Source organism: Diplotaxodon limnothrissa, linkage group LG14 (genome assembly GCF_057381915.1).
Source record: "Diplotaxodon limnothrissa isolate DT_005_m linkage group LG14, D_limnothrissa_male_GT1.1, whole genome shotgun sequence".
NCBI classification, from domain to species: domain Eukaryota; kingdom Metazoa; phylum Chordata; class Actinopteri; order Cichliformes; family Cichlidae; genus Diplotaxodon; species Diplotaxodon limnothrissa.
This window is the reverse complement of record NC_140609.1, coordinates 30,859,405-30,871,743: the sequence shown is the minus strand read 5'-3', so window position 1 is coordinate 30,871,743 and position 12,339 is coordinate 30,859,405. Positions and strand designations below refer to the sequence as shown.

The window sequence follows — 12,339 nt, the reverse complement described above, 5'->3', positions numbered from 1 at the left end:
GATGCAGATCACGTTGAGCTGGATCATAAACTTTTCAAAATCTGACATGTCTGTGCGGTGAACTGCTCAGAAATATATTCTTACTGTGTCTGGCATTGCTGCTGGAGGAAAGTGATTCAATTCAGCATTAATCTAAGGTTTTATTTATTGGTGTTGGGCTGAGAGGTTTCAGCTATGGTCTTTCAGTCTCACTTAACCCTTAGTCTTTCCCTATTCTTTTAGAGAATGTCTTAAGTTTTAATTACATTTGTGATGTGCTATTTTTTAGCATGGTGCTGCTGCTGCTGCTGCTGCTGGTTCACAGAGCTGCCACGTCTGTCCCACAGTCCTCAAATGAGCCATGAAAGCTTTGGGGTTTGGCTGATGATGAATGAATGGGTCAACAATGACTGTGAGAAGCATGGACTACAGGAGGTTAACTGCTTTTTAGTGCAGAAATTTGCAGACAGCAGAAAATGCTGCACTCAGTGTAGAGTGCAGCCCTGTGAAAGGAAATCAATAGACTGCAACCAAGCTTAGACTTTGTGATGACCTTTTGACTAAAGTCACTGACAGATGTGAGGCCTCAAATAATACAATGTTAATACAATAGCTCTGTTTTCCTAACATCTACAAGGTAGCATGTGAAAGTGCTAATACTCTACTGTTTAGCAGACATTTTCTTTCTTTTTTTTTCTAACCATGTTTAATATGTTAGATTAGGATTTGGTAGATGGTATAAATTGCCTTCATAATTTGCTAATTCAGAGAACAGCAAACCAAATATGTCTCATCCTCTTGGGAGCAAGAATAACCAAATGCACCAATGTAATGGTAAACCATCCAATATTCATTCATTCAAAATTGTGGATGAAATAACAATGCCATTTGTGCAAGCATGGCTAGAAACTGGTGTTTTCTTTTTTCTTTTTCTTTTTTTTTTGATACTTTTTCTTTATTTAGGAACATTTTTATGCAGAAAAAAACAAACAAAAAAGACAAAATATTATGAGGTCATGGGAAGACAATATATGCCCTTGTATACAGCTGTACATCCACACATACATATATCAATACTTTGGTATTGCAAGTTCTATGCATTAAAGAGTGCTGCCACAATTTGTAAAGCCCAGCCATTTTCTCCAACGTCTCCTTCCCAAGTCTCCCTGGAGTCGCAGGGTGAAAGTCATACATTCCATCAATTTGATGTCTTCCACTATAGAGGTAAAAAGTATTATAGTGGGAGGGTCTTTACAAAGCCAGCGTTTTGTTATAGCCTTTTTCGCAGATGCCAAGAAAATTCTCAGGAGATAAACATCGTCTGTAACTAAATCTTCTGCAAAATATCCCAGATACAATGATACGAATGTACATGTCACATTGAATCCCAGTACCTTTGTGATTATTTTTGCAACTTCCGTCTAGAAGGGTCGTATGGATGGGCAGGACCAGAATATGTGTCCATGATCTGCCATGACTTCCCCACAATTTCTCCAACAAAGCGCAGGTGTAGCACTGAATTTCGACTTTTGTTTAGGTCTTATGAAAAAGCGTATAATGTTCTTCCAACAAAAGTCCCGCCACATGTTGGAGTTAGTTGTGGTAAACTGTGTTTCCCAAATCCGTGTCCACCCATCTTCTGTAATCTCAATGCCCATTTCTTTTTCCCATTTCTGTTTTATGTAAATTGTCGAGTCCCTTTTGAGCTTAGTCATACATTTGTACAGTTTACTTATCAGGGCTTTGTTACTCCCGGAGTCATAAGCGTCAATGAAGATGTTAACAATCGAGAAGTCTCCAGGGACACAGCTGTTTATTCTTTTGCCAATATAGTCATGGAATTGCAAGTATCGGAAAAAAGTCTTGTTTCTCAAGGCCGTAAGTCTTGCATAAGGTATCAAAAGCCAAAATTTTAGATTTTGAGAAACTGGTGTTTTCTTGATGTTTAAGAAAAGTAGTGTAAAACCTTACCTGAGCTAAGACAGACTGGAGTTTCCTGTCAACAAGAAAACCTGCCAATTAATCCCATTCATATTTTAATTGCATTAGTAACTAAAAATATAAAAGTCACGATTATTAGAAAAATCCTTCTGTGCATGTGTTTGCACTTGGCAGCCTCCAGGTACACGTTTAGCAGGTTATCTTTTAAATTAACTTAAGTTTCAGTATTTATATACAGACATAAAAACCTGAATCACCAGTCAAATCTGATTAAAAAACAACAACAACAAAAAAAAAAAAACCCACAGCTTCACAAATTTCCTGACTTTTCTTGTCCTGTTAGATTGCTGGAATTATCAGAGCAACCCTTACCAATCAGTGACTGGCTACAGCAGCCTGTGCCAGCACACCTGTCAACCAAAAGGGTCAACATCCCTAACTTTAAGCCTTAATTAATATTCAAATGGATAAGGTAAAAAAAAAAATGCTCATCACCAACATGCAATTTAGTGCTGGTTAATTTGGAATTTTAACACGAGTGTCTGTGTGGACTGAGTCTGTTTTAAAGCTGGCCTCAAAGGGTCTACGCCAAGAGCTGCCATTTGCATCTCTTCTGTGTTTGTTAGCCCCTGAAGTTGCTGCTTTACACATTTAAGTCTAAAAATGGTTTTGTTCTTGTTCCCATCAAGCATTCCTATTATAATACACCAAATCTCTGTCTGTCTGTCTGTTTCTTTGTCCACTAACTCCTATCAGGAATTAAGCAACCAGACTTGACACACAGGTAAATCTTGGGCCACCCAAGGTTCTTATCTATATCATTGTTACGCAGAGAGGTGTGGTGAGGAAAACATCAGACATCACTCTATCTTAACCGAAGTAATTACTTTATTGTCTCTCGCCAATATCTTGCACATACAGACAGCATTTCCTGCCAGCTTTAAATACAATAGAGACCACACCTTCTCAATTCAGACTGGCCTATAAAAGAGCTGCAACTGAGGCGGCCTCCTCTTTACAGGGAAAACAAGATGGCCACCACAGAGGCAACCTGCGAACACCTTGTTGCATTAGTGCTTCCCAACAATCATATATATTATCAGGCTAAAATGATGTGTGTCAGTATTTATTTACCTGAAACTGTTACATACAAAAGAATTGCATTGTTTCTCATTTCATGACAGTAACATTTGATTTACATCCACAAAACCTGCAATATAACGACATACGATAATGCCATCAGGTTGCCTGGCAACCACCTAGAGAGGGGCTAAAATCACCTGTTTAAAGCATTTATGTGCCTACTTTTATACGGTAAAGCACCTTGTAAAAGCATTGTATTATTTTAACTTCATGGCCAACAGCACAAGCAGTGCAAACAATCCTATACCACAAGGATGTACTAAAAATATCCAAGGTACTGGACACACTGGGAGTGCAGTGCAGGGAGTTTTAGTTATTTTAAGATAGCGCTAGGCTAACTCTTTCGCTTTAATTTGCTGGAAAGAGATGAGAATAGTGAAATAAGACATATAAGCATATTTATAAAATGTCTTTAAATTCAGTGTCTGTACTTTCAGTTTCCTCTTCTATGCGTTACGTACATAATCTAAATAAGTGTGTAGACAGCTACTTCTCTACAACCTTGAAAGAGCTTGTGAAATTCAGAGAGGACAAAAATAACCTGCCCCTATCACTACAAGCCTGACTTCCAAAGTTTATTTTTAATCCGTCATCAAAGGTATACATTCTTTTGTATCACCAGAAACGTCTCAGGAAATCTAATTGTGGCCCTCTGTTGATGATAACGATTCAGTGATTTAAAAGACATTTTGATGGCATGACAATGGCTCGATGATACCTAACTGCATCGTCATCCTGGACTCATCAGGGAAATGATGCTTCCTGTAATGACAAAGCAGTTGTTGTGGATGTGGAAGTGATGCACAGTTAAACAAATGTTTCCCGTGCATAGGGCCTTTAATACCTAATGTAAATAACTAATTTAAATGAACATATATGTATGGAAAACTATATGTATATGTATGCATGTAAAACTATTGAGTTTTATTCAGATTTGAAAGAATTTGCCATGAGTGGTACTAAATTGAATTTGTAGCTACTGGAGATTCAATTACACGTCCATCAGCAGGCCCCAGAGTGTTTTGGGATGCATAATGTCAGCAGCATTTACCAACAACTGTGACACCGGTGTCCCTGAAAGTGTGGCACTGAGTGCATTGAAGCACCAGCATGAAGATAGGTTGGTGCTGAATCCTAATGCCTCCTGTGCGCTCTGAGCTTTCATTTTTTACAGGATGCAATAGGTACTGGGCTGCTAGTGGGGTACTTATTATAGCCCTAGCAACAGGAATAGGATTGGTGACTGCAGAGAGTAAGCTTGTCAGCTATTGGCTGGTGAAGAGGACCTTTCAAAGCAGAGAATTTCATCTCATGAAAGGTTCAGTGCAGCAAGCTGCAGCGAGAGGCTGCAGTCCGGGGGTGGGCGAGCCAGCAGCTTTATCAGCGACATTGGGTTGACAGATGTGCATAAATGCTCAGATAAACTCGACCTTTGGGTGTCAAAAAATACAACAGGGAGGTGAATTTAAAAGCCTAAGGGATGGTGATTCTCCATCCTTGCCCAACATTAGATCCAGGACTTTGTTTTATTGCTGCGGTCATAAAACCTCTAGTCTTTTCAAGAAATATTCTTTGATCTATGGCCTAATTTAGTTAATGATTAGCAAAGCGGCCTGAAAAAGAGCCTCATATAAGACATACTGCAGTAAGCTGTATGTGCTGGCAGCATCTCTGCACTGCAGCTAATACAGACTCCATCTCATAAGTTCAGCACATGGAACAGCACAGTTGCATACACACGCATACTCACCAAGATATGGATGCAAACACTTGCACATACCACATACACGCACCAGTTATGTGACCCACAAAAGGTTATATAAGGTCAAACTGGTTTCCTGTATTAATGTGTGGGCAGAAATGTTGAGTATTGGAATGAAAAAGAATGAGCTGTGGTGGTTTTGGCATGAGTGTAACAGACAAAAAGAAAAAAATATAGAATAATACTGATAAACAAATAACTTTAATGGGCAACAGATGGCAACCAAAAATTCCTCAGAGGATACAGTTTGTACTGTTTTCAGTAATCAACCCCTGACCCCCAACTCTGACTAATTTGCAGCAGCTCAGCTCTTTTATTTTTAATCAAATTTGTAATTTATCTGTAATTTCTGCATGTTTTCATGTCATAAAAACAAAGATCAACTGCCAAATAATGAAAACTTAAAAAGAAAAACACAAAGCACTGGGAAAATAAAACAAATTAATTTAAAAAGGGAACACAATGCATGTTTTCTTGACAATGAGTGAAAGTCTTTCAAAAAAATCCAAACAAAAATAAGTGACAAAATTCCCTTTCTACTCATTTCCACACACAACACTTAAAAATTAAAGCAAAGGACTGAACTCCATTTTAATATCAGTGACATGCGTGAGCAGTTGTGCCGATTAGGATTTCATGCTTTTTGAGTGGCGAGTTTTTCAGCGCCGTCAACTTTTAAACTGCGTTAAAAATAAATCAAAGCAGCTGTAACATAAAGTGTGAGCTCATGGAGGCTGACTCATGATGGTGACATAACCGGCATACATGAACAAGGTTGTATGACTGACCTTAAGGCTTTAGGTTTCTCTCTCAAGTCGTCACATCTGAAATAAAAAAGGTCTCCCAACCTGCCATGCATTAAGAAAAAACTAAACTTCCATCTGTGTGAATATATTAATACTCTAAAGAACTAGCAGCATTGTGACTGTAAACCCGTTCAGCAGCTTTCTGTCCTCTTAAGCAGCTTCTAAGTGTTTATTTAAAGTTTGTTCTGAAGACGTGTAGTCGCTAATCGATAACCAACACTAGCGAACTGACTGTGCTCTCCCTGTGACTGTTGGTGATGATTATTCATACCCATGTGCTGTACAGACAGCAGAAACGTGAAAATGAGAAAACACTGAAGGGAAAATATTATCTTTCACACATCCTTTTTTTTTTTCCCCCATTAAAGGTCAACTTGCAAACGAGGCATCTTAAATAATACAGGCACGCACAAAAAGAAGCCAGTACTGTACTCAGGGCACAAAACAATAGTGAAACATTTTTTTCCTATGAAATGGTTTTCTTTAAGAACAAATTTACTTATGGGTGACGATACAACAATACACTAGACCACCACGGAAATGGTGCATGTATAATTTAGTCATATTTTTTTTATTATCATAGCTATTATTTCGGTTCTTGTGCAACTGCTACATAATGACTCACATTCAAGATATTTTGTCACTCAGGAACAGCTAAAAAGTATAAAAACAAACAAACAAAAAAAAATGTATACTGTCAGAAATAAAATATGGTCCATGTCTGTGAATTCATAACAGAAACATTGAGCTTGGAAACTTCACCATTATTAAAACTGGATAGCATGACAGAAAAAAGTACTTAAATACTGTTCAAAGAACAAAATATATCATAATCATACTTCAATGTGACAAACACCAGCTGATAAGATTAGGTGATCACTGGTGGGTTTTTATCTTCCTTTTTTTTCTTTCATTAACAAATTAAAATACACATATTGCATGTCACTATAGCAACGCCCATTACAGGTCAATTTTTACGATCAGCATTTTGGTATAGCAAATCAAAAACCATAACAAAATGAAATAAATTAGAAATCAACATCAGACAAAGCCTGTTTTTCTCAATCATATGAATACTTAACACCCACAGTATAAGTTAATAAAGTCAAGCTACTGTATATAAATACATCACCGGCATGCACAATATTGAATAATCGATATTATTGTTGTCATCATCTTACACTGAAGAAACAGTATAGTAGGCAAGTGCATTTAATAAAACAAACACAGAAGTAAACCACAAACTCTGAAGCTGCTTTTATTTTGTATTTTTTGTCTTTTTTTTTCGTTTTATTTTGTTAAGTCTCTGCCTTTTAGTAATCTTCACCTCCAAAGGAATCGATGGTTCCAGCGACAAAACGGACTAATAGAACGAGGGGAATTAAATTTAACTAACCAATCCTCAGATATTTTCACTCCCGTCTAATTTAACCTCTAAAATTTGGGGGACTTGACTGGTTTGAAACTTTCTCTTTGTTTGCTAGTGTGAGTTTAAAGCATCAGTGGCTTTCAGGGCTCTTTCTCTTACGTAGACTACTACTGGAACCAATGCAAACTAGTTTTGTGAGGCATTCCCATTCAAGCATTTTCTCTCTCAAGTGACTCAAATGCATCTCTATCACGCAAAAACCTAACTAAGCAGCTTATCTTGACAGAACAAGTTCAGTTCCTACGCCAGTGTGAGGCTGCCATTTCAATCCAACAACAACCACTTCAGGCTGATTGACTGACATATCAGTGGTTTTGGCAAATGTCAAAGAGAAAATCAAGAAGACGGAGGCCCCTTTCAACTGTATATATATTTCTATATATATTTAAACTAAGATTTAACCTCCACTCTCACCTCTCTTTTGATTCTTTTCTTTTAACACATGGAAAAATAAAGAACTGCTGCTGCGGTAGTATCATCGGCAAAAGCGGCTGCCAAAGTCCACCGGCCCTTCATATTTTTTTTTTCGAAGTGCGGTTTCTTTTTAATTGTTGCCCTCCCCTCCCTCGTCATCCTGCTGGTCACTTGTCCACAGTGTCAAGTTGTCTCGGAGCAGCTGCATGATGAGAGTGGAGTCTTTGTAGGAGTCCTCGTTGAGGGTGTCGAGCTCAGCGATGGCGTCGTCGAAGGCGGTCTTGGCCAGATGACAGGCCTGCTCGGGGGCATTTTGAATCTCGTAGTAAAACACAGAGTAGTTGAGAGCTAAGCCCAGGCGGATGGGGTGGGTGGGCTGCATGTGCTCTTTGCTGATCTCGTGAGCCTCGTTGTAGGCCTTCTCTGAAGACTCCACCACGGTGGCCCTCTTCTCTCCCGTGGCCACCTCAGCCAGGTATCGGTAGTAGTCGCCCTTCATCTTCAGGTAGAACACTTTGCTCTCGTGCTGCGTGTCACTGCAGTTCTTGATCAGGAAGTTGTCCAGGAGGTTGAGCACATCCTGGCACACGGCCTCCAGCTCCTTCTCAATCTTCTCCCGGTAGGCCCGCACCATCTCAATCTTTTTCTCATTGCCGTCGGCCGAGGTCTTCTGCTCAATGCTGGAGATCACCCTCCAGGAGGAGCGACGGGCACCCACCACGTTCTTGTAGGCCACAGACAGCAGGTTCCTCTCCTCATTGGACAGGGCTTCGTTCAGCTCTGTTACCTGGAAGAACAAGAAAAAGAAGAAGAAGCAGATGGACTGTTAAATAACAGCACCAGACTACATTCACTTTGTGGGAAAAAAAAAAGTTAAAGCAAGAACATTTCATCCAAGAAATGACCTCAAGAAGTCAGTAATATGATTTAGTAAAAATGACAAGGCTGTTGCTGTTTAACGGTTGCATCTTCTCAAAACAGGGTGATTTTGTGCTCTTTAGTGGTTTGTAATGGAAGCATAGAACTCCATGAAATTTTTAATTTTAAAGACTAAACAAATGTAGAGATCAACCAATAACAAAAACAGCTGTTAGTTGCAGTCCTAATTGCCACAACTCGGGCTTCTTTTGCATGAAATAACCTGGGTTAATGGGGCCATCCGCAGCAAAGAAGATGAGTAATATTTCACGTCATGTGCAATTCCAGTTTCCATGGCAATCCATTCATTTAGTGCACCAGTAGCTTCAGCTGCCACGTGGACAGCTAATGCTAGTTAGTGAGAAATGATATTCAAGATAGTTGGCAGCAGTGGGGGGTTGGGAGAGGAAAGGAGGACTGGAGATGGCTAAAATGTTCCCACGAGCACTCGGGGGCAGCTGCACTGTAAATGAAAACCATCACTGCTCAGGCGGTTCACATGTCCCAGTGACCTTCTCCCCAACTGAAACTGACCTTTTTACCTGTCTAAAACACCACACGGTGACATCACTCTGAGTTAGGCTGTTAATTTGAGATTTTGATGAATCCGAATGCTGGCCAGGCAGTCCTCAAAGAGACTGGGTTATGTAACTCGAGGCTTTTATATTGGAAACGTAGTTTGTGCCGGTACATGGACTCTTGCAGATCAATAATCGGTACGAAACATGGTGCTTAGGCTTATCATAACCTTTCACCAAGAAAAGAAGAAAGAGCTTATTGCAATTTTTTTGCAGGTTTTACTCAAAAAGCTTTTCGTTTTGTGCAAACATTTCTCCTGAGCAGGTCTGACATTCTCTGCTCAGGCAGAGGAGCACAAACATGGCGCAGACTCGCTGATGTCACAGCGATGGAGAGCAAAGCTCTCAACTCATAGGGATTGAGTGGCCTTTGCTCTGCTTGTTCAAAACTGTCACACAAACCCAGTGATACCATCAGACTGCAGATGAAAAACACACAAAACAGTCAAATGAGGTAGATTACTGCTAATCTGATGACTCAACCTATGTGGGGGGGTTTTGTTGTAAAAAGAAAGGAAACAGGTCACTGCTCTAATTATTGTGATGCTTCCAACTGGAACTACACTAGTACACTATATATAAGTATAGTTATACTATTATATATGTACAAAATAAAACAAATACCTCATTGCTGATAACATGGTCATAAAACAAGACAAGAACGACTGAGGTTGATACAGAGTTATCAATCAGTCGTTTAAATGTTTTATCAGGCAAAAATGAGATCAGCTGTGAAAAGAGTTCTGTGCCAGTTCTGTCTTTTGGGCTGTCTATCAGCACTGGTTGGGAAACTTTTGAAGGGCATTTCTTGTAATTATTCACATTTCTGCCTACATTTTTCACGAGGAACACAACGGTGACAGCCTATCATTTGTCTTCTCTGGCTGCAACGGCGAGGGATTCCCTTTGATTAGAGAGGGAGAGTACACACCCCTGCAAAAGGGCCCACTTTGGACCGCACTGACATGGCAGATTGCTTAAAGAGAAAGGAATCCCTCCCCTGCACGCACATCATCCCACCTCCTGCAACCAGAAACCCTCGATGACAAGTGCTCCACGGGGGCTCAACCCATCTCGCATAAGGCAAAATGTTCCTCGTTTTAAAAAGTGTGGGATGATTTTAATCCGTGTGTGAGCTCACGGACGCTGTGCTGAGACTACCGGGATGTTGCTGGTTCCAGTATGAGCTGGTGTGACACAGCAGTTTTTTTTTAAAAAAACCTGTTACTGAATCCACTTCCCAGAATTTCTTAAGGGGCCAGAGAAACAAAAAAAAAAAAGGCAGACAAAGGCTCTGTCCTCAGCACCATCCATTAAGAGCTGAGAAAGCTACAGTGAGGCAGGCCAGCATGTCATCTTCTTCACATCAAATATTACACCATTAAACAGGGTCATTAACCAAAAATGGCATTAAAATGCTACCAGATATCAGCCCTTGATACACAAGCAGCATGCACAGAAGGTGATATCTGACAAATAAAGTAATAAATAGGAAGGAAATTCCTGTAATCAAATCTGACCACACTGACTCACTGCAATATGACAAAGAATATTCTAGAGAGATTCTGCTGCCTCCTACGTTTGTTTGGAGGAGAGCGTTTAGTTTATGAAAGCTTTTTCTTTGTCCAAAGCAATCATGCTCCAATTTATCCTCCAAGCCTCGAGTAGAAACATTAAAATGATCGCCATCATTCTTATTGTTTTAATTTATGTGACAAAGAGAGAGGAGAGGAGGCGGCGGAGGAGGAGTGGGAGGAGAAGAGGACGAGGAGAAGGGGGGGCAAGAGCAGTTGATAGGCTTTTTCCTGAGCAACCTCACATGGCTCCCAGCAGCAGAAGCTCTTAGAAATTCAGCAAATTGGAGGAATGGGAGGTGTGGTGGTGAAAGAAGGGGAGAGAAAAAAGGAAATCAGCAAATGTGTCAGAGCAGAGCCGTTCCACGATTCGAGTCTCTTCTTAGCCTGAGAGTGAAAGCTCGGGCCTGCATGCGTTTCATTGTAACGCGCCCTCAATGAGCGGCACGGCCGATAGAAAGGCACCGCCCAAGGAGGAGCCGATTTGGACGGGAATCAGAAAAAAAGCCTCTGAGCTGTCAGTGAACTGGCGACAGCACAATAAACACAATGAACGTTATTTCAGAATGACCCCCAGATGTAGTGCTGTAATATCGAGAGCCAGTTGTAACCGCAGCTTTACAGCTGCGAGCCTTTACGCAGGGCGAGCCTTTACGCAAACGCAGCAGCTTTACACCGATATTCACGCACATGTAAGCCACAGTTATCATCTTTCTTTTTTTGTATTTTACTGTTATTTTGAATTGACTTACCGATTTCATAGCAGCTGCCATGTCATCATATCTCTCAGCCTGTTCAGCCAGCCTGGCTTTCTGCACCAGCTGCTCGCGATCAACCATTTTTTAGATGATGTTTGGTTGCTTTGTCGAGCTGCTCTACGTGAAGTTTGGGGAAAGAAATTACTTAAATTTTAAATCGCAATGCAGTGAAATCCTACGCGAACCTAATGCTGCAGCTGTTCCCTGCTGTCTGTCTGAGCTCCGTGCAGACGGGACACCCTCTCCTCTCTCCTCGCTCCCTCCCTCCCTGCCTTTCCTCCTCCTTCTCCCCCCTCCTCCTCCTCCTCACACACACACACGCACACACACACACACACACACACACACACACACACACACTCTTCCCGGGCTGCGTCATCACTGGAAAAGGTGGGTGTCTGTGCCAATGATGTAACACTCCATACATGGGAAGTAGAGGGCCAGGCCTATGGGGATGGATGGATGGGAGCAAAGGTGAGCTATAGATGAATTATGGGAAATGGGGTCCCCAGCAGAGCGACAAAAAGGCCTGCCTAAAGCACAGACTGTATAAATGATGGACATACCGCGGTGACGTCACCCACCGGTTTTGGACTGTGTATTTTCCGCGCTGTTATGTTAGTTTTTCGGATCCAGTATAGTGCCCATACTTGAATGAAAAGGTGGAGTGCAGCTGTATCTTGCATCTTGACATCACACAGCTGAGGCCATTGTATTGCAAGGATAGACAATATAAAAGATGGGTGTAGCTTCTGGGACTGAAAAGTGAAGTCATTGCAGTGCCTTAAACTGCATTCTTTTTAGAGGCCTCCAGGGTGCGATAGCTTTGGCTGCAAAACAGAAGCCTACAAAAAAAACAAACAAAAAAAAAAACAACCCAGCCCTTTTCCCTAAGCAAAGAAAACACTTTTCCAGTGAGTTTAATGGCACAGTCACTAGTTTTGGGTCATACTTATAAAAAATTAAGTCCATTTTGAAAATTCTGGTCATTCCTAGTGTCAGAAAGGTGGGACATCCAGGTTACAATTATTGACAAG

The 12,339-nt window shown here is 40.8% G+C and overlaps 1 protein-coding gene across 1 annotated transcript; it reads right to left on the bottom strand.

Moving 5' to 3' along the window:
• Nucleotides 1–5,978: 5,978 nt before the first annotated feature.
• On the bottom strand, nucleotides 5,979–11,524 carry ywhag2 (3-monooxygenase/tryptophan 5-monooxygenase activation protein, gamma polypeptide 2). The gene is made up of 2 exons (XM_085370413.1): nucleotides 11,297–11,524; nucleotides 5,979–8,261 (listed from the first exon to the last, which is right to left on the bottom strand). The coding sequence occupies exons 1-2, from the start codon at nucleotides 11,381–11,383 to the stop codon at nucleotides 7,605–7,607; spliced, it is 744 nt and encodes a 247-aa protein (XP_085226539.1). The 5' UTR covers nucleotides 11,384–11,524; the 3' UTR covers nucleotides 5,979–7,604.
• Between the last annotated feature and the right edge of the window lie 815 nt (nucleotides 11,525–12,339).

Coding starts and splice junctions, on each gene's coding strand:
- ywhag2 (XM_085370413.1), bottom strand. CDS start 11,383: ATGGTTGATCGCGAGCAGCTGGTGCAGAAAGCCAGGCTGGCTGAACAG. Junction 8,262..11,296: donor TGGCAGCTGCTATGAAATCG/GTAAGTCAATTC, acceptor TTGTTCTTCCAG/GTAACAGAGCTGAACGAAGC.